The sequence below is a fragment of the Peromyscus eremicus genome, chromosome 1, assembly GCF_949786415.1.
Source record: "Peromyscus eremicus chromosome 1, PerEre_H2_v1, whole genome shotgun sequence".
NCBI classification, from domain to species: domain Eukaryota; kingdom Metazoa; phylum Chordata; class Mammalia; order Rodentia; family Cricetidae; genus Peromyscus; species Peromyscus eremicus.
The window spans coordinates 11,510,747-11,533,987 of NC_081416.1; the positions used below are offsets into that span (position 1 = coordinate 11,510,747).

General features: G+C 38.6%; 1 protein-coding gene across 1 annotated transcript in view; it reads left to right on the forward strand.

Moving 5' to 3' along the window:
* Positions 1-1,646: 1,646 nt before the first annotated feature.
* Sorcs1 (sortilin related VPS10 domain containing receptor 1) overlaps positions 1,647-23,241 on the forward strand; it is a gene marked incomplete at its 5' end in the record, with an annotated part of 425,698 nt that continues 404,103 nt past the window's right edge. Inside the window, 1 exon segment of the mRNA XM_059253740.1 lies at positions 1,647-1,688. Within this exon segment, the coding sequence (XP_059109723.1) occupies positions 1,647-1,688 (42 nt within the window).

A 23,241-nucleotide genomic window follows, 5' to 3' on the forward strand; every position in this document is an offset into this window, starting at 1 on the left:
AAATCATTCTTATATTTGAGTTTTCAAGTAGAATATGATATCTACTTGAGAAATCATGAAAGGAATTTTAGTAGAGAGAAACCTGGGATTCATTGGCTGAGTAACTCTTCTATCAGATTTTGGCTGAAACTGCCAAGCACTCTTATTTCTTAGAATTATAGACAATGCTTCATTGATCAACTATTGTTCAACTTCAGTTGTCACTCTTATAGTAGGTACAGTTGCATGTATACCATAGAAATCATGCTTTAATTTTTGAATTTTAAAGATTTATTTTAACTATGTGTCAATAGATGGGGTGTGTGCAGATGAGTACAGGTCCTTAAGGAGACCAGACGTTTAGGGTACCCTGGAACTAGAGTTACAAGTGGTTATAAGTGAACCACTGAGGGTGGCTGGGAACTGAACTTGGGTCCTCTATAAGAGCAGTGCACATTCTTAACAGTTGAGTAATCTTTCCAACTTCAGGGACATAGAATTTATCCTTTCCCAGCTAATAGTACAATGCAGCATGCTTTCCTACAATGCTAGAAGGAGGCAGTTCAGCCAGGTGTTCATGAGGATGTCCAGCCAGTACTGTATCCTACAGAGCTTACCTGTATTTTAAGCATTTTTTTTTTTTTTGGTTTTTCAAGACAGGGTTTCTCTTTGTAGCTTTGGAGCCTGTCCTGTAACTTACTCTGTAGACCAGGCTGGCCTCGAACTCACAGAGCTCCACCTGCCTCTGCCTCCTGAATGCTGGAATTAAAGGTGTGTGCCACCACCGCCTGGCTATTTTAAGCATTTTTAACCTAGGATATTTTCAACATACTATAGGTTTCTCATGACAGTCTGTTTTCCTCACTTTCAGCTCTTATAATGGCACATGAATGACCAACAGTGTTGACTCAGCAGTCCTGAACTCTCCACCTTCATCTTTACTATTTCTGTTCATGAGCTCCTCTTTACTACCCAGTCTAATTAGGACATAACCTGGAACTTCCAGATGTGACAAATAAGAGAATTTCCTGCCAAACTGATCTGCCCATATTTGTTCCCCCAAGGTCTCTACTGGAAACCTCTTTCCAAATGTGTTTACAATTCCAATTAACCATCTCTCCACCTCAGTACCAATGAAGCAGAGAATGAACTGATTTATAATTTTATCTCACTTCTCCCAGAATATTGAGGTGGTTTATATGTCTCATGGAGCTGTTTTCCTAACTCTGTATTTCATTGTCGAAGCCTCACTGGCTCAGACTCCCTCCTTTCATGGCTGGAATGATCTCCCCCATTCAGTGACCTACTTATAAACTATAGACAACACAAGTCTGAAAATGTGGGAATGGGAATTAAGATTTCAGGAGAAGTGAAAGGGATTTGTAAACTCAAAAGAGGCAGAAATAACCCAACAGGCTGATCCTTAACAGCTTTGGGTTTATTCTCTTTGAGCTGTAGTTTCATCTTCAGCATGAAGAAATTTTTGATTTGTAGAATTGTTATATGGACCTTTGTCAGTGTAATTGGAGTAAGAGCTGAGCATAGTTCCTAGCATATAGAAATGGGTGTTTTGTTCAAGGTTTTCATCATCACCTCTTTACTACAGAGTCAGAACCTTTGCAGACCCCATATGATGACCCTGACAAGAACTGTTGAATGGCCTTTGAACTTTTGATACTGATTCTCAGTGGAAAATAAGAGCTGGGAAGGTATGTTGTACTGGCATGTTGTACTATAGTAGTTCTTAGAAGCATGTATTCATTTAAAAGGGCAGATAGTAAGCTTGTTCTGCACACAGACTTTGGTACTGGCAGATTTTATTATGCTTGGGGCAAGATTTGTCCCATTAGCCATCTCTTTATTTCCAGAGCAATGAGTATGGTAGTGATTGGTAGAGATTTCATAGTCTGAGGTGAGCTGAGTGGCTAAGTGGTGGTGGGTGGAGTTATGGTGTGTCCTTTCAGCAGAAACAGCTCTCTTCTTTCTTTTATCAGTAGACATTGTTAAATATATCCAGTTGACAACAGGTCACTGTTCTGTGCATATCAGCATACAGGTGGGACAACCAGGGAAGGTTCCTAGCAAGCTTCTTTAAAAGGGAGTGCTTCCCCTCTCCTAACTCATTATTGATTGAGGTCAGTCTGATTTCTAGGTGCTGGAAAGTTGAATTGCAATAGAAGGGAAGTGGACGTGTTTTTATCTAAAGGAAATTCAAGGAAGACCACTATCTACCAACACGTGGGCTGAAAGCAGAAGAGAAAAACGCAGATACAAAAGAAAAACCAAGGAAAGACACAAATGAGTACTAATTTTGGGACTTGTTTGTGTTTTCATGGTGATTTTGGTTGACCAGTCATTTAACTTATGCATGCCCCTTTAGGCAAATAACAACTTGCCTTTATTTTTCCTTTCTTGCTTGAACTATTCTCAGCTTTTTGATTACTGCAACCACAAGAGTTCTTAGCAGTAAACATACTACTCCATGTGTCTGTTGTTATTTTATGTATCTGGAATGTAGTTTATGACAAAAAAAAAATACTGTTTAAATGGGATCCCTCAGATTACTGTAGACTCTTTTTCCCCAAGGCATCATTAGACTATACAGATACATGATAGTCTCAAAATAGATAGAATGTCATATAGGGAAGAAGCATATTTTAGAGTTCAGATTTCTGATTGGGAACAGCAGAAACATTGGTTTCTGATAGATAGGAGCTGGGAAAGGGGAACAGAGGATTGACTAGGCTTAGGACTGAACAAAGATAGGGCTTGGAATAGCCAAAGGAAGCTCAGTAAGGATGATAGATACGTAGTCAAAACTAATGACCAAGGAAAGTAGAGGCGCAGCTGCAGACTTGGTGTCACTCATGCTCTAAGGTTGCTTCTGATTTTTTGCTCTGCAAATATCACAGAAACCATCAAGTAAACTCAGCCATTTCAATGAGAATAGAAATAAAGACATTCCAGGCTATTTGCCAAATGATGTTACTCTGTGTCTACAAGCACTGGGCATTGAGTCCTAAAATGATTATAGATATGATCAACTGCTTTCAGATTGCTAAATTGATGGAGGTTATGGGATAAGCTTAAAATGATGTCTTAGAAATGAAAAAAAAGCCGGGCGGTGGTGGCCCACGCCTTTAATCCCAGCACTCGGGAGGCAGAGCCAGGCAGATCTCTGTGAGTTCAAGACCAGCCTTGTCTCCAAAGCGAGTTCCAGGAAAGGCGCAAAGCTACATAGAGAAACCCTGTCTTGAAAAACCAAAAAAAAAAAAAAAAAAAAAAAAAAAAAAAAAAAAAAAAAAAAAAAAAAGAAATGAAAAAAAATTCTGGGAGAGTTTGGAAAGGGTCACTGAAAAGTTGCTTTTTGGTGAAACCAAATGAAGCAGAAGGAAGTTTGGACCCATGATCACTCTTATGATTTCCAGGTATTACAAGGGGAAGGTGAGGGAGAGATCATTTTCTGTGTATAAATGGGCATGCATGTACATGTGGTGTGTGTGTTCAAGCATGTTCATTTTATTATCCTCCAAGCATACCTTCAGCTACTTCATAGCCCTATTGTTCTCTCTGCATCAGAGATATCCCCACTGCTGTCCTTCCACCTAGACTGTGGCTCACGTTTGCAACATCAGTAAATATCTAGTACAGAAAAGATAAAAACGAATTATTGTCCAGAACTTATGTAAGTGGGAGATAGAAGCAGAATAAATTTTAGGTATATGTGTACATATCAATGGGTGTGCATGATATTAATTACTGTCTGATTTTAACTCTTAATTATAACATTGGGAAAACCAATGACCTAATTCTTTACCTCCTCCAATCTTCAGAGAACTTAGTTCTGGCCTGACATATAGAGTAAGGTTTCAGCACGTACTTCATGGGTTGAGTAATCTGTTGAGAATTTACATGTTCATTTAAAAGGAGCCTCTCCACCCACTTTGGAATTTGGGTAGAATTTGTGGTACTGTTTGTATATGTTTCCTATCTACCATGGTTTCAGAGAATTCAGCAAGAAAAACAACAGGCAGGTCTAACTTCTGATGCTAACCCCTTGAGTGTACAGGATATAGAGTGTGAAAGATGTGAGCCTCTCTGTAGGGAGGTGTAGTGGAATTTTTGAAACTAATGTGCTCCCAATTTCTGAGCTTATTGGCCTGACTCAAGATAGAAAATATTTACAGTAACACAAGTATCCCTATGGGTCTTCTAAGTATTACAGAAAGTTATCAATTTCTCAGTAATGACCCAGTGTCCTCTTTTAACAAGAAGCAGAAAGGCAAGCTTGCCTGAGGGACTTGATTTAATGGTGTATAACCATTGATTGAAGCCACATAGGAGTTTAAACATATATTGCAGTGCAAGAACCTCCTATGGGTTTAGTAGATATTAATCTTCTCATTAGAGCAAAGTCAAGAAATCATTGCACTTCGTTTACCTTAGTAGCTTCAGCTGAGTTGACTTCTTGACTTGGTATCCAGAAACTAGAATATTCTTTTTTTGAATCACAGACCATCGATCTGAAAAGACTTCAATCTGAAATGACTTCACAGGTTGTTTAGTCCAACCAATTTAATATTTTAATCATAAGCAAATAGATGCAGAGAAAGGCAAAGTGATTTGCAAAGGTCTCACGTCAGGCAGCTTTCTTGATTCAGAAGTGTTTTGTTATGAACTTGGTGAAAGGAGAATAGGAGGAGAGTTTATTAGTTATTCTTCTTATTGCTGAGACTTATTACCCGACAAGGAACTTAAGGGAGGAAGGGCTTGTTATGGCTCACAGTTAGAGGGTACACAATCAGTCATGCTGACGGGAAGCAGGAAACTGCTGGACACATTGCATATGCAGTCAGGCAATAGCCAGTGAATGGGAAATATGGTTAGACTCTAAAACTTTAGGCTCCCTCTCATTGACCCACTTCTTTCATCATAGCTCCACTTCTGGAATTTTCCAAAGGCTTCCCAAACAAGTACAACCAACTGGGCCCAAGTATTCAAACAAATGAAACTACAGGGGACATTTTACACCCAAACACAAGCCGAATATGTGTTCTTGAGAATTTCGGCAGTATAGCCAAATAGTTGCACAAGAGAAATCTTGTTGTTCTGTCAAGAAAATGGGGTGATGAGCAATGTCATCTTCTTCATAATAGGGTTCTAATAAGTCCTAGGCGATATTTTAAAAAACTTTAAACTTAGCATTTAATCTACAGTATATAGCAGTAATTCCTGTTGTTTGTGATCTGCATCAGTACTGTGACTTTCTCAACCTCGCTAATGCTGTGACACTTTCATATGGTTCCTCATGTTGTGGTGACGCCCCCAACCATAAAATGATCTTCATTACTGCTTCATAACTGTAATTTTTCCTACTGTTATGAATTGTAATATAAATATATGTTTTCATTTGGTCTTAGGTGACCACTGGAAAGAGTCATTTAACCCTCCTCAAAGGGGTTGCAACCCCCATGTTGAGAACCTCCCTTTTATTGCCTCCTTCCAGGATTTGTTCCTGAGAACTCTGGGTTTCCTTTTGAACCATCAAAGATGCAACATAGAGCGACCTACTGTCAGAGCATCTCTAACACATTTCCTTTCCATGAAATCACATTACTTTTTTTCAGTTATGAGGACAAAATAAGAAAATGAGAGAAGAAGAAAATTCAGCTTTAAAGTTCTGCCTTTACTGGCAGAACTAAACAGCCATTATCATATCTATCAAATTCACATAGCTGTTTCTCTTCCACTTAACAAACATCTCTTAAGGATAACTTTTGGGGAAAAAGAAAAAGAAAAAGAAAGAGAAAAAAAACCAGCAGGTAGAAGATTTAGGACACAAATGAAAGGTCTTTGTTCTTTTGATCACAAGTTGCCATTTTCCTGGGGGTGGCAGGCAGGCTCCCAAGTCACACATCTTTACAGAAATCCTTTGGCCAAAGATTATTGTGAGTGGGGAAGTTCTGCATAGAACACCTGCAAGAGAGGCCAAGATCTTTCTCTGCAGCACCTGCTGATTGAAACACCTGTGGTGTCCTTGAGGATCATGTTCATAAGTCCACAGTGTGGCTTTCCCTGCCTGTCCTTGAGGAAAAGTGTCACACAGCTGTTGGAGGATGAGGGTAATGGTTTATGACTTTCACACCTGAAGTTCTATCACACGCGAGTTCCCTGGAGATGGTGATCATACAGAACAAATATTGCTTAGCTAGTGATAATGTCATGCTGCCATGCTGAGTTACACGGCTTGCCTCGTACCTGCAGCTGAAAAAAAAAAATCTCCTGGCTGATTAATCCCAGTGCCATGTAAATAGAGCCTGTGTCAAGCAGATCATAAAAACGGATGCTCCAATGGGGACATTAGGAAGGAAGAGAGTCACCATTCCCCTCACTCATCCCCCAGTCAGTCCCTGACAGCCTCATTATCCAGGTGAAGGAAGGTACATCACTCAGCAGGATTCTGGAAGGCTTCCCATACTTTCCTTCCCACCCATGCCCCAGCCCTGTTCAAGCCGTGAACATCTTCCAAATTGTGTCACTGGGCTTCCTTTTTCCATTCATGCCTTCAGGAAGTGGTTATAGCACAATACTAATATGAGAACCCATAGTTGAACACCTTAATTATCAACTAGATAAATTGAGGCATGATTTATTAATATTGTCAAGGAACTCAGGAGAGAATCTAAGAAATGATCTGGTTGACTTATAGAAATTTAATTGCATGCAAAAGCCAGATTTGAAGTTTGCTGACACTCAGTTCTTTAATTGGATTTTACCCAGAGACACAAAAGTGCATGTCAGTTATCTCATAAGCATGGTAATTAATTGCACTGCCTGTTTGAAGGGTCCTAGTGCAGCTTCACCTCACACTTGGCTTGGCCTCCTGTCATCACATTTGCTCACCTCCTTTTGTTGTCAGGGTTCTTTTGTTCTTTCCCCTTCTCCACACCTGTCACTCCCTCTATTCTTTGTCTCTCTACTCCCCCCTGCCTCTCTCCCCTCTGTCCTCTCCCTCTTTCATCCCATCCAATCCCATCTTTACTCTCCCCTCCACTTCCTTCCCTCTCTTTATGCTGCTTCTCCGACATGATTGACCAAGGCATCCCTTCAATATTCATCTATTGCTTTCTCTCACGAACTTTTGTTCTTGCTTCAGAAATTGAGATGAGTAACATTTTTTTTGTCCATCTTATAGTACTTCGACTTCAGTAACTTCCTAGCGTTGAACTGAATTTTGTTTTGCAAAATGTAGAGATCTAGAGTCATGTCTTCCTTCTCACGATGCCTGAGATTTCCTCTTTGTGTGGGTTGTCTCTTTCTTTTAGCAGATGGTGATTTTTCAGGTTGACAACCATGGGGTCCTGATGCCGGAGAGAGACGCACTTTGAGAGGGATGTTATGACTCTCAAGACTGACATTCACTTGACCTTCTTCAGGCATTCCAGGGCTTATCTCTTCGGGCCAGGATTATTTCAGCATCCCTTCCCTGGTCCTTCCACTTGTAAACTCTCTTGCTGACTGCTGTTGTCACAGGTGCCTTCCCAAAGGGCTGTTTTATCACATCAAAGACTGGGTGGATTTCTCCTGCCTGTGGAGTTAAGTTCTTCCTCTGTAGACTGACATCTGGGGCCCTCCAGAAATTAACCTTCGCCTGACTACCTGACTTTGTCTTCCTGAAACTGCTACAGTCTTTAGATTCCACATTTAGTACCCTTTCCATTCAGAAATTGACCATTTCACTAATACTCCGTTTTCAGCTGATTTAGTTTTGAGCTGTGTGCCTTGTGTAGCCAGGAGTCTTCGTTTTCTCTATATCCAAATGCACTGAACACTATAAACTTAATGCCACTTTTTTTTTTTTAACCTCAGTGTCCTAAATAGCTTCTGACACATTATTTCAGGCTTACACAGTAATTTTGGCCATCTGACTCATGACAGGGGGACTCCCTTGATAGTGCCTGAGGTTAGAAGTTTTCCCCGGGGCTTCTTAATCCTTCAATAACTATTTAAACCCAGCTTGCTCTTTCTTAGCTCTGATCTTTTCTTTGCTATAACATTAATTCTAAATTTCTAGTTTGTAGCCTTATTTTCTTCACGGGGGGGGGGGGGGGTTTATAAAATTCATCTTTGCAGACCATTCCCCATTTTTTTTGTTTTGTGTTTGTGCTTTATCTTTCAGTAACTTATCTGGAAAACCATATATGTAAATGAACTTATTGCTTTATAGAAGGATTTGGCTGTGTCCTTCTCACATAATGCCTAAAAAAGTTATGTGACATGTTGTTGGTAGAGCACAATGCTATATTAGGAAATGTTGTGGTTCTAAATTCCCTCCTGCTAAGAGGACTTTCATTGCTATGTTGGGTGTAGATCTCTACTGATTCTCCCCCAAACACAATATACTTCTCTTTTACCTGTACAAGTCAGTGCAGACCCACTTAGTCAGAAATTGTATTTTTAGATGTGGTAAATGTCTTGTAGCTATTTTTAAGTGATTATTATCTTTTAAAGATGCACTCTGTGAAAAATTACCATTTACATGACTGAGCCTATGTTTACTTTAAAATAAGTTTTAAGCTCCCATGTGAGTGCTGGGAAATGAACCTGGTTCCTCTGCAAGAGCAGCAAGTGCTCTCAATCACAGAGACATCTCCATAGCTCCCTTATTGCTTTGAAAACTTTAAACTTTTAATCAACCTTTTTCATTTGTAAATGCTTGGAGTTTCCATAAGTGACCATGGCTTCTTTCTTCCTTCTTAACAAATACAGTCTCCATGGCCTTTCTCAAAACTTTCCTTCCATTCCTAGCCAGATTGCTTGTGGAATTGTTTTTCCTTTTATCACTGCTGTTGTTTCAAGCTTCACTAGAGTCCCTGATCTTTACTACATATTGATATATTAACAGTAGACTGGCTTGAATTGGTAGTTTCAGTTTATTCATTTTGTTTCTGAGACTACAACAATTCTCATGTCATAAGCTACATCTCATGTTTTTTATATGCTTATCTATGGTGGCACATGTTTATGGGTTTAGATTTGATTCGTGAAAAAATAAGGGTAGATATGTCCCAAATTTTGTTGCTAAAATAGAATATGACCAATTTAAACTTGGAGGTTGTTTGAGGACAGAAGATGACAGGAAATGTAAGAAAACTTCTTGTTAAGATGAGCAGAAGGTACTTGGCCATTTCAGTTTGATGTAGGTATATCAAAATTTCTGGGAACCGCTATGTGAGGAGAAATAAGCAGTGTAAGGGGAATTGAGACACCTGAGGGTGAGGTCCTTCTTCAGGATAATGAATGATGTCTTCTGAAGCTGATGGCAAAGCTTAATAGATGGTGCTGTCATTACCTACCAGGCCCTGGACTCAGCCCCATGCGTGGGTTATCCAGTAAAACTCTCACAGCAGCACTCAGACAGTTATGATGACTTTCTTTCTTCTGAATGCATACCTCACTGTAGATTTGTCCAGGCAAAATTAACCTCTCCAATATGTGTCCCAGTAGGATCCAGATGTAGCTCTCCCATTCTGTATCCCAAGCCTTTCATTACTTGGGTCTCGGTAGTAACACTTGACTAGTGTATGGTCCACTGTATTAAAAGAATGGCAAACTGAATTAAATAGCTTCCATATTCTCTGAATATGAGTTGGACCCAGAAATCTTCATTTTGGTTTATTCAAGTGGATATGATACAATTAAATATGAGACATGGCTTTGTTGTTCTTACAATTTAATTTGCCATGTGTTCCTATAGTCCTCTGATACCCTGTTAGCAAAGCAAACGTGATGCTGAGCTATTTAATTAACAAGGTCTAACTTTCACTACTCCAGGTATATTAATTTTCTTCCTGCCATAGTGATAAAATACCGGAACCAAAAGCAACTTAAGTGGTAAAGTGTTTATTTTGGGTTATGGTTCCAGAGTCCATCATAGCAGGGGTGGTGTGGCACGACAGGAGGAACAGAGAGCAGAGATACCACATTTCAGTCACACACACACACACACACACACACACACACACACACACACACACACAACAAAAACAAAAACAGGGAAAAGGACCAAAAAGTGGAATAAGGCAGTGAGCTCTAAAATGCTACACTCAGTGATATAATTTCTTCAGGAAGACTCTACCTCCTAAAGGTGTGGTAACCTCCCAAACAGTGCCACCAAAAGAAGAGCAAGTGTTCAAGTGCCGGAACACGTGGAGCCTATTTTCTCATCTGAAATACCACATTAGGCAAGTTAAGTAACCCAGTCTGCTATTTGCCATCTAATTCCCTGAAGCTATGAGACCTGTATGTTAAATAGGTGATCTGTGAACTCACTGGGTGGGGAATGACTTTCATGGAAGGATACTACCCTTAAGGAACTCCAGAAGCTCTGCACCTGTGACCTGAAGCCTAGGGGACTGTGATGAATCCAAATCCCAACTTCTTCTTCAAGTTAGCATTTGGGAATGCTGGTGATTCACCTCTCACTTGTCCTTCACAGCCACAGCTGGGACTCAGGCATGGTATATTCTAAAGTCCTGGCCACCCCTTGATCCAGACGATGGAAGAAAGAGTATCATCATTTGTAGTGTTATTCATGAAAACTCTTCAGTGAGAGAACTGAAACGTTCTTAAAACAGAGTAGACAAAACCCACCTGCTTTGTAGTCTAAAAGGATCTGCTCCTTCCCTTCTGTTTTGTTTGTTTGTTTGTTTGTTTCTCCTTCAAGAAAACAGAGACAGAGATATCAAAAGTTCCTGCACCTTCAAGTGATAATTGGACAAATATTGGAGATCAGTCAGTATTATTTCCATAAATTGGTCTGGCAGAACTGTTGCCCTTCTTTCTCATGAAAATGCCACTCGTTTAAATAACTACATCTCATGAAAAGTCTTCTCATAAAACATTTTTAAAAAAATTATTTCTGGATCACATAAAATTCATTATTTTTTTTTCTTAAGCCAAAGGGAAAAGTGGTTAATATGGATCCTGAGGAAGCCGTGTAAATAACTTCATGAGGCTAACAAAAGAGTTTGAAATTTCATGCCTAAAATACTTTTTTAACTTTTAGGTAAGATACTACCTCACTTGATCGATTATCTATCACAAGGTTGATGGGGGAAAATTGGGTGTCAAGACTAAACCTACCTCTCTGACAGTTTCGCTTTCAACCAATTTTTTTTAGATAAAAAAGATTACAAAGAAAAATGAAATTTCTAAACTCCAACATCTTTGCAGAGGAATTGTGCTTAAAAAAATTACCTTTAAATCCACAGAGTTCTCCTGCAGAGGGTGCGTTCTGTAGCACCATGGGGCTACACAGAAAATTTACATTTATATCTTCTTCCAAAACACAAGGCTGTTGGTTCATGGTGTATAATCTCTGAGCACATAAAGGGCACTCTTTCCTCCCCCATGCTCCATAAAACACACACGTACATACAAACATCCCTCAGCATTAATTTATAATCCAATCCTGAGAGCCTTAAGCATGCCCTCTATATCTGTTTCCTTATTTCACTTCCCTGTATATATTTCCTCTATATATACTGGTATAATTTTAATCAATGTTTTCTATGCAAAGTATCTGTCACAAAATGGGCACTCAATAAATACTAAAATTGCCTATTTTTCACTTTTAATGAATTTGTGTAGAGATAGTTAAATTGGGAAAACTTCATTTGAGAATTTGTTGTTGTAGGGGGAATGTATATATGGAAGTTTAGGAATTGCTGTGATATGATGTCTAAAATTCTTTAAAGTGGCTTTTCTAGTGAAATTGTTCATACCCTCCAAATACATAGAAAAGTCTGCCCTTGACATGGGGGAAAGGTTATAACTGAAAGAGAAACAAGACACAAAAATTTAGTGCAATTTTCAAACAGTCTGATGGTTTAGGTTCAAAGCATACATCCTAAAAGAGAATTACCTTGAAGTACATTGTGAGGAATTTTTTGTTTTTGTTTTTTTTTTTTGGTTTTTCGAGACAGGGTTTCTCTGTGTAGCTTTGCGCCTTTCCTGGAACTCACTTGGTAGACCAGGCTGGCCTCGAACTCACAGAGATCCTCCTGGCTCTGCCTCCCGAGTGCTGGGATTAAAGGCGTGCGCCACCACCGCCCGGCGAGGAATTTTTGATTTGATAAGTGTTGATATATTATGTTAATAAAAAAGCATCCAGGTATGTTAAGCAGTTTTCTTCATTGAAGGATATCACTGTTTCTTTTTCTATTTTCTTTCTTTCTTTTTTAAATATGCTAACAGCTATTCTATAGCAACAGAAGTTAAATTTCCAAAGCATATGCTGTCCAGACATCCCCCTCCCAGCTTCTAAAAGGATCTCAAAAAATAGATATTCCAGAAAACACTTTCAAGTATCACTTTGGAACAAAATTCTATGGGCCAAAGCATCTTGAGATTATTCTGATTCAGTACTACAGTCCATTTACTACATGCAAGTCTAAAGAAAGTAGTGCTGCTTTTTTTTTTTCCAAAGCCCATTAGTACAGTTCTGAGAGAGACTGTACATTTAGTTAGCATAAAAGGTAAAGGCTTTTGTCCTAGGCCTGTCTTATTTCCTCCATTCTGTCTGAGTCAAGTAACTTGGATAGTTTGAAGTAAAAGTCCTTGTCCCTAATTGACTTCAATTCATTGGTCATTACCATAAGGGACCTGAGATGCCTTTGCCTAGGAAGAGGCAGCAGGATATCCTTGGCTCACTGAATTTTAGGTCAATATCTCCAATGATCTGATTACTTTTAAAGAGCCTTCTCAGATTTTCTGTAGTTTAGTGATTGTTCCTTTCTGGGAACCCCAGAATACTTGCTTTGTTGGCGACTCTCATTCTGGCCTTTGCTTCTCTTGTCTGCCCAACAGACTCTTGTACTGGAGCTGTCTCCCTAAGCATACTGAAAGTTCCCATAAGAGTAGAGATAGACATGACGCAGAGGACTCAGCATAGTACCACACACAGTGCACATCTGACAGATAGCTGCTGTTGGCATGGAAAGCTCAGCCCATCTACACTTGCCTTTGATATTTGCAAAGTTCCTGAAACACATTTGATAGAACAATACTCTCTGGCTGGGCAGTTTGTTAGAGCCTTCCAGGGTGCTCTGCTAAAGGGACATGCAGAAACTCATGGGAAGGGGAATAAATGGCTCCCTCCTTTCCTTCCTTCCCCCCTGAACTGAGTGAGGATTTAGTCAAGTGCTCTATAGTGTGTGTGTGTGTGTGTGTGTGTGTGTGTGTGTGTGTGTGTGTATTTTAATCTTAGAAATAATATTCATTAATCCCCAGCTCTTATTGATATCATAACTATTCTGTTAATAAAATGAATGGCGAGGAAGAGATTTTGGGGGAAGAACGGGGCTGACAGGATTGGTAGTGAGACAGGAGAGGATGTGTGTGGGGGAGAATAATCAGAATATATTACATACATGCTTGAAATTGTTAAAAAAAAGAATTTAATTTTATAAGGACCAAAAAGAAATGAATGTTGTGGGCAGTGATGAGACAAAGAACATATGTTCCCATGAAAAGGGAACAGTTAGTATTCAATTTTATTTCATTGTTGCTATCAGGAACTGCTACCAAAGATTGCAAGATCTTAAATATTAGAAGGTAAACAATATGTATATATGATGACAAATATTCTTATTTTTTATAAAGCGTTTACTTTAAAAGTACAGGCCATGAATAATGCCCACAGCTAATACTGGAAGTACACATCTGTAATTTACTTGACTTCATCGTCATGTGATATTTGGGACAATTATCTTCAGTTAGTAATTGAAGCTGCCATGTGAAATGGACTGAGATTTCCTTCATGGCTGAGATGCCTATCACAAAAGTCAGACTACTGAGTGAAAAGCATGGAAATTCATTTAATATCTGTTTCATGAGGGAACATTCAGAAATGAAGAAACAGGAAACCTGAAATGCTGCTTGCCTAGGCATGATGACGATCGATAGTTACAGAGAAGGAGAGTTAGATTAACTAGATAAATGGAGGTATAGTCTGACAGTAATAATTGAAGAGGGTAATGAGCAAGGCCTGTTTTCTAGATTCTTCTCTGTACCCATAACTTCAGAGATAAATGCATTCATGATTTTTGCCGTATGTTTGCATGTCTAACTGAGGATCTTGTGATGAACTCCAGATAAAAGTCTGCAGATTTCTTTATGTAGCTTTTCATAGAAGAGTGACAGAAGATCAGAAAGTGAGCACCCCACTTCTGGTGTTTCCTCGGGTGCTAAGCTCCCTGCCATATTATGGGATAGAATATCAACAACCTATTGCTATTTTTGTTTTCACAGATGATCTTCTAACTCCAACTCAATATATTGATTTTGCCTATTTTATTCAAGTAAAATATTACGTATAAAATTATTTTCTGTCTTTGTATTTGCCCAGAATTGCAATTCTGAGATTTATTCACATTGATTATTCCTTGTAACAGAATTAGGCTCATTTCATGGCTTTGTAATTTTCTTTCATGCAAATATTCCACAGTTCATTTATCAGTTTTTCTATTTACTGTTATATGAAATGTTACAGGTGATGCTGACCCTGGCATTCCTGTACATATACTCTAGGACATTTTTACTACACACATAAAAGTGGAATTCATGGTTTATAAGGGATGTTTCCTTTTGCTCAATACTGCCTCTTTGTCAGTGTTGTCATCGTCGTTGTCATTGTTGTCTTCCTTTTCCTCCTCCTCTTCCTCCCTTTCTTCCTCCTCCTCCTCTTCTTCCTTGATTGGGATTTATTGTGTCTCTCTGGCTATCCTGGAACTTGCTTCATAGTTAAAGATGGCCTTGTAATCTCCGAGATCCACCTGCTTGCTGGTATTAAAGTCATATTTTTTTTTAGACTAAAATATAATTACATTATTTCTCTGCTGTGGGATGTCTTTCTGTATGCTGTGAATATGTGTTGCTCCCACTGGCTAGTAAATAAAGCTGCATTGGCCTATGGCAGGGCAGGATGGAGCCAGGCGGGAAAATCCAAGAGAGATAGTGAGAGGAGAAAGGAGAGTAGGGGGAGCCAACCCACTGTCCAAGGAGCAATATGTAATGGGATGCAGATAAAGCCACAGAACAAACGCTAATACATAGATTAATACTTATGGGTTGAGTTAAGTTATAGAGCTAGCTAGTAAGAAGCCTGAGCCATAGACCATATAATTTACAATTAATATTAAGCCTCTGAATGATTATTTTATAAGCACCTGTGGGGCTGAGGGGACCATGAGGCTGAGCGAGACCAGAGAAACATGAGACCCTGGGGCTGGGTGGGACAGGAGAAACTTTCCTCTACATTTCTCCCTCATTTTCTTTCCTAGAAAGTCTTATATATATAGGCAAATAGACATACATACATATAGGCAGACAGACAAATAGATATGGCAGCTTGGCACCTAAGGAAACACCATAAGTAGGGTGTTCACTTTCTGATCTTCTGCCACTCTTCTCTGAAAACCCACATAAAAGAATCTGCAGACATTTCTCTGGAGTTCATCATAAGATCTTCAGTGAGACATGCAAACATATGGCAAAAATCATGAATGCACTTAATCTCTGAAGTTGTGGGTACAAAGAAGAATCTAGAAAACAAGTCTTGCTCAGTACCCCCTTCAATTATTACTGTCAGACTATACCTCCATTTATCCAGTTTATCCAACCCTCCTCCAATATAATATAATATAATATAATATAATATAATATAATATAATATAATATAAATACATATTATGTATCCCAAATACATAAATACAACTTGCTTAGTCTATATAAAGCTACCCGAATATGCGTATTTTCAGAATTGATCATTTGTTATTAGATAACCAATTGTATTACTTTCCCTTTGGGAAGACTATTTCTCCCATTCTCACTGTTACTTAGATACTTGTAATTCTTTGTCTAGGGCTGAGGCTTCTTGAGCATTCCCCCTTCCACATTAGCATGTCTATTGATCTAATCCTTGTTGAGGCCATATTTAGGCAGCCATGTTGATGAGACTTTATGAGCGTAGCTTCTGACACTTTTAGGTGAGATAAGCTCCTTGTTCATCTGGCTCTTACAGACTTTCTTCTTTTTCTGAAATGACCCCTAAGTGTTAGGTGCAGGAATTTTGTTGTACATGTTTCAGTTACAACTGAGCTCTACAACTCCGTGTTTTATTTGGTTGTGGTTTTTGTTATGGTCTCCTGTAGGGAAACTTTCTCTGTACTGCCAACTAACTCTCAAATAACAACATGGAGACTTCTTATTAATTATGAAAGCTTGGCCTTAACTTAGGTTTGTTTCTAACTAGTTCTTATAACTTAAATTAACCCATTTCGATTAATCTACATGCTGCCACTTGGCTCATGACATTTACCTCTCCTCCTGCATGTCCTGCTACCTCTACATCTGCCTAGTGACTCCCCTCCCCTTTCTCTTCCCGGAGATCTATCTGTCTGGATGTCCCGCCTTTATCTCCTGCCTAGCTATGAGCCATTTAGCTTTTATTAAATCATACAGGATCCAGGCACCATGTGTATTTCCCATTCTTATATGGCTTATTTTTTAATTATTACTTTACTCTTTCTTCATCTTATTATTTTTAAACTATTTTTTTGACTGTCGATACCCATTTTCGTTTTTTTTTTTTTTCCTTCAGCATTTAAGCACATTTTTAAGCATTCTGTACCTATTTAGAGGTTTTGTTTTGTTTTTTGTTTTTGGGTATTTTTTTTTTTTTTTGGCCTGGACCTGGCTTTACTAAGTGCTCATCATGTTCTCTGAATGCTTGAGCCAAAGCTTAAACTGCTAGGTGATGGCTAGTGCCTCCTTTGCTTGACTCTGGCAGCTGCCTCCACATCCCTCCATTCCCTGAGAGCCTAGCCTCATGCTGGCAGATACTGGCAGGAGCCATGTATCACCCCAGCTCTGGGAAGTTACTGAGCTTTTCCAGAGTCCCCCTGTGTAGCATGAATCTTAAAAGGTCTTATTAATAAAATCAAACCTGGAGCCAGGTATTGGGGTGAACACTGGAAGATCAGAGAGACAGAACAGGCCACAGCTATCTCACCTCAGCTGGTCCTGTTTCCTCAAACTGGAAGCCTCTGAGTCCTCATTCAGAATGAATCTCTGCTGAACTGCTGCTAAAAGCCTAAAAGCTTAACCAGCTCTAGTTCCTGGTTTTCACACCTTATATACCTTTCTGCGGTCACTTCCTGGGATTAAAGGAGTGAGTCACCATGTCTGACTGTTTCCAGTGTGGCTTTGAACTCAACAGAGATCTGGATGGATCTCTGCCTCCCAAGTAATTGGATTAAAGAACTTGTGGGCCACCATTTTCTGGCCTCTATGTCTATCCAATGGCTTTTCTGTCCTCTGACCCCAGATAAGTTTATTAGGATGCACAATATATTGGGGGACACAATGTATCATCACACTCCTGTCTTCTTCCCAGAAATCTCTCTGCCCAGAAGTCCCACCTATATCTCCTGCCTAGCTATTGGCTGCTTAAGTAACATATCTTTACACAATGTAATCAAATATCTCACAACAGCCTTCCTTCTTCTTTTGCAAAGAAAAGTTTCCTTGCTGAGGGGTGAGAGCTGCACATATTTGTGGCCATAAGGACAGAAATTTAGAATGCAATGAGGGATTATGCTTGTTTAGTAAAATGTAGTTGTGGGTTTTCCTCAAAGATTTATGATTTCCTCAAAGATCTGTGATTTTCCTCTAAGATCTATGATTTCACTAGCCCTATGTGTTTGAATACTCCTTTCAAGGCAGTTGAGCCAACCAACTCAGGGATAGAGAATACCAGTGATTCCACATGTCATCCAAATGGTATTTTTATGTATTTCTATTTTTTATTTTGTATTTGATTGGTATAAACATTTTACTACGGATTTCACTGGTATTTCCTTAAAGAATATGATATTAAAATGTATCAATTACCCATTTAGTTTTTTCTGTTACCATACTCCTTTCTTTCTTTTCCCATTCATCTTTTCTTTCAATTGAGAAATTATTCCTTAGTGGCCTTTGAGATAGTCTTTTTATGTAGTATTGGATGACATTGAACTCATGGCCATCTTCCTGCCTCAGTCCCCAAGTGCCATGACTTCCCAAAGCATTCTTTATGTCTTTGAATTTGAGTACTCTATCAGTTATATATATTACAGTTATTGCCTCCATTTGATGTTATAAGGCTTGACAAAATCAATTTACTTCTTTTCCTTCATGCTTAGTTCTATTTGTGTGCCATTTAAAAATATTCGTCTCCAAGGTCACAGTCATGCTGTCTTATAGAAAAAATTTTTATTGTTTTTCACATTTAGATCTACAATCATGTAAAATTGATTTTTGTGTATAGTGTAAGTTAATGGTGAGGATTCATTTTTCCCTATGGATATCTCTAGTTGATTCAGTGCCTTTTTTTTTTTTGAAAAGGCATTATTTATCGACTATTCTGTTGCACACACTTTTTCCCCTGTAAATCATAAATTTATGTCTGGTGAACCTTCTTCTGGATTGTCTGTTAGTTTATTCTTTCATGTCTGCTTTTGTATCCTTTCATGCTGTCATAGCCATTAGTTTTACAAGATATCAGTTTCATAATGGGTAGTACAATTTATTTAAACTTTATGTATGATTCTTTTAGATTTTTTTTAGATTCTTAGAAAGATATTTTTCATATTAATTTATATTTGGTGCTACTATTATTTTTTGACATGTATGTTTTATAGTTTTCAGATGCTTTTTTTGGTTTGAGAACATAGTTCAGTGGTAAAATGTTTGTACAGCATGTGCAAGGAACTGGCTAAATCCATAACATCACACATGAACACACATACACACACACACACACACACTCCTACACTATAAATAAACATTTATAAGTATTATACCTTGAATCAGAAATTATAGAAATTAAATCTTTACTTTTTTTTGCTATATAAATTCTTTTTTTTTTTACTCTCAACTCAGGAAAATAGTTTCAATTAAATTATCACAGCTACTCTTTGCAAAACATCTTTCTTTATTCGTTAAAACCATGCCTCATTTGGATAGCTAAGAATCCATTAACTTTATGTTACTGTATTATTTTTAGATGCTTTTAGGAAATTTTGTCTAAATATTGTTTTCAAACATAACACATCTATTCACTGTCTATGATTTCAGGATTGACTCTTTGTCCTCGGCTTCAAGTGCTGTTCCCCCAAATACTGGCATTACTAAATCTCCACCTTGTCAGTAGCTTGATCAAATAGTACCTTCTCAATTAAACCTTTGGAGGTAACTTCAAACTTCATTGTCTTGCTCTACTTTGGGGTGTATAATCGCATTTTCCTGCTCTGCTTTGGAGTATGTAATCACAAACTGTACATACACACACACACTCCCACACACCCATACATACATATATATGTATACATGTATATATGTATACACACACACACACACACACACATATATATATACATATGTATGTGTATGTATTTATATATGTATAGTGTTCTTCGGTGACAGAGGTCTTTGTGATCAATATATTTTCACTGAAGGACAGTTCTTTGCATATGGTGGATGTTCAACAAATATTTGTAGATTGGATTTAGTTGTGGCAAGATTCCCTTCATGGAATCACAAGATTGAGCACAGTCCACTTCTGCATGTGTTCTTAGACACACGGGACATATTTTATTGAAAGGGTTTGAATGTTCTGTAGGAATCAGTTGATAGGCATAGGGGACTATGGAACCTTGTAGAAAGAACTAATCCTCTTCTTAAGTACGAGACCATGATTCAATTATTTATTGTCCTATTGCCTGCAGCGGAAGGTGATTCTGGTAGCATTTTGATGCTGACTACTATTTCTGTCAGGATTCATATGGACATGCTTCTGTAAGAGATGAATACAGATTAAATCTACATGTGCCTTACTTACAAAATTATATATCATAAGTATGTGTGTGGTTAAAAATAGTGATCCTCAGTTTTAGTTGTGTATTAGAATCGTTTGGTGCAGCCTATGAAATATACACCGAAGAGAATAACCCGAAATATATTTGCTTTTTTTATACAGGGCAATAATCATCTGCATTTCTCTCAAGTTCCAAGGGCACACAGGCATTACTCTTCCTGAACCACACTAAGATCAATGCTGTAAAATAACTCAAAGCATGGGAGTTATGCTTCAGTGTTCCTTTGGATGTAACCTCTAGGAGGCAAGAAAAAATTTGCATTTTCTCCTTATTTTCCCACTTTGGTACAGAAAACATAACACAAGTTGATACTTTTAAATGTTCTATGAGTTTGGAGGCATCCACAGAAATGAACAGTGATGCCCTTAAGAGGTGCAGTGCTCTGTAGCTCTAAGCAAAGGGCATAGAAGGGAGGAAGTGTCTCCTTAACCTCCTTTATTCTACCATAATTTATACATTCATATCTTCTCCCTCCCGTCTCTCCCTGCCCTCCTCTGTTCTCTCTTCCCTCTCCTTCCTCTCCCCTCCATTCTTCTCACTGACAGTAATAAGGTGAGTAGTTTGGCTATCTTCTTTGCTCTTTCTGAATATCCTAATGTCATGAGTGAACAGAAGCGAGAGTCCTGGTTAATTCACACAGGTTATTTGTTTTTACACACCTTTCCCTCCAACAAACATGTTGGAAACAAATCTTCAGCAAGCTGGACCTGCATCTTTGAAGCATGAGGCATTCAGACTCACTGGCAGGAGGCTTGGAGGGAATTTATAGTGTCATTGTGCTGCCAAAGTTTTATTTAATCCTGTTTTCAATGATTGGCCAGAGGTATCCTGTAAGTTGAGGTGGCTCTGCATGCTAATAAATATCCCAAAGGAGCTCTTAAGATTTCACCTAAGCTTAATTACAATGTGTAAATATGAAGACAGCCCCGTTATTGATGTTAATCATACTGCTAATGCAGGAGGGGAAAGGCTAGCAATAAAATAAAATTTGGTCAAGGAATGGCCTATTAGCCTATCCAAAGTGAAAGAGTCTCCTGCTGGCTACACATGATTCCAGATTACCTCAGATCTAATTACTGTCTTCTTCTTGCCACATTCCATCCCAGTGCTCTGTGATGTTCTGGGCCAGGTTTGAAACATTTTCATGCCATTTATTTTCAATTCTATAAGGTATCTTATGAATTTCAAAGAGGCCTTGGCTTAGATGAAGTGTGATCTAAGTTACTCAATATTTTTTAGTGACTACGTTGCTTGTAATCCATCCTTCAAACATACTTTGGGTAGATAAGCTGTAGTTCTGTGCAGAAAGCATGTTGGAACCTGCAGGGCAATACTTCGTTTTTTTATTTTTTATTTTTTATTTTTTTTTTTGAGACAGCGTTTCTCTGTATTGTTGTCCTGGAACTTTCTCTACAGACCAGGCTGGCCTCAACTCCCGAGTGCTGAGATTAAAGGTGTATACCACCATGTCTATGTCCAGCCTTAGATTTCTCTATGGTCATCCATTCAACATCCACTATCTACCTACTTTGTTGCGTACTCTGTGAGAGTAACAGTACGTTTTGTTAAAGGAACTCAATCAGAGGAGGCAATTAGATGCTCAGGGGAAGAAGCTGGGGGCTTGATGATATGATGATGTGCTACTGACAGAGGCATGAAGGAGTATTAGGAAATATAGAAGAATAACAACCTATTCAACATAGAAAGGATAGACAACATAATTCTTAATGGACATGATAACCCAGATATAGCACCCATATTTAGGATGGCTTAGAGAACTGGTTAGAAGAAGTTATCAGGTACAAGCAGGATAACACAGCTGGATGACACAGCTGGAGGCACAAAGGTAATCCCCACCGGTGTCTGTGGAGACTGTTGGGAAAGTAAACATCACTAGGTTCTGTGCATGACGTGGTGGTGTTACACAGAGAAGAGGCAGATTACATGGGTTCAAATCCTGGTCCTTCTATGAACTTGTTCTCAGACTCTAGACAGGTAATTTAACTCTTTAGTTTTATGTGGCTTAACCTTTCTGTGTTTCTTTGTCACGTGAGAAATGGGAATGATATTACTTTTCTCAGAGCCATTTCCAAGCAAAAATAATTTATTATGAAAAATGTGTTTCATATAATAAGTGAATACTACCAGCTACTTTCATTTTATCACTAAATCCTTAACCATCATTTCCGTTAATTTTGCCTACAATCATCAGCTATAAATATGTCTTCCCAGATGTTTTCATATCACTTCCAAATCTACCCAACTCTAGGACTTGGGGTCTTCACAATTATGGTACATTTCTCTTCTGCAAAGCATATCTCAGTCTAGTGAAAAAGTGGGACAGGGTACAAGAGGAGTGATTGGATTCAAACTCAATGATGTTCCTTGGGGAAGGCAGGTAGGAAATTGTAGGCAACCAACTTTTCCCATTTCTGCCTTAGACATGGCTTTATAAGAACTCATGAAACCAAAGACTGTTGCAAGCTGCACAGTGAATATGCTATCCTCATACAATTGCTTCTCATGTTAAGCTTTATCATAGAGGATGACACAGTGGGCATATTTACAGTTGTGTTTGTGCTTCTCTTTAGAAGTCAATATTGAAGATTTCATCACTTTGATCCATAAACATCACTTTGATCCATAAACATAAAATCGCCGCATCTTAATGTTTGAACACTCAAGTTTTCAATCCAGTGTCTTCCAGCTGTGAGAGATTATCGAGGTCATTATTTTAGACCACTGTGGGATAGGATGAATGAGTCGGAAGAGAGAAGTCAAGGACTCGGTGTTTGGGAAAGTAAATAAATAAACCAGTAGCAGTTGATGGAATTTTGTAAGGGCTTGTGGGTTACAAAGCAAACCTCTGGGACTGAAGTTTGCATGGGAGTCCACACAGTATCTGAGATATGGATTACCAGGTGGCTTGCAGGACAGAGATAACAAAGGCAGCATTCAGAGGAATAGGGGGTTCTTGGAAATGGGCATGGATTTGTAGAAAGAATACAAAACTACACATTCCACTCTTTTACACAAAAAAGCACCATTTATCATATTTGCTGCTGCAAGTTTATCCTTCTCATTCCCTGGAAGACATCTTCCTCTAAGAGGCAGCATTGAAATGTGGGGAAAATAGCTTGAGAAATAGGAACCAGCAATTTTTCCTTCCTCTGCAAATGATGCGCTGTGAGGTGACAGTGCCACTAAAACAGGCCTAAGAAGGTTTTTACTTTGTTCACGACTGAAAACATTGCAAAGTCAATAACTGGGGCTACTGCTG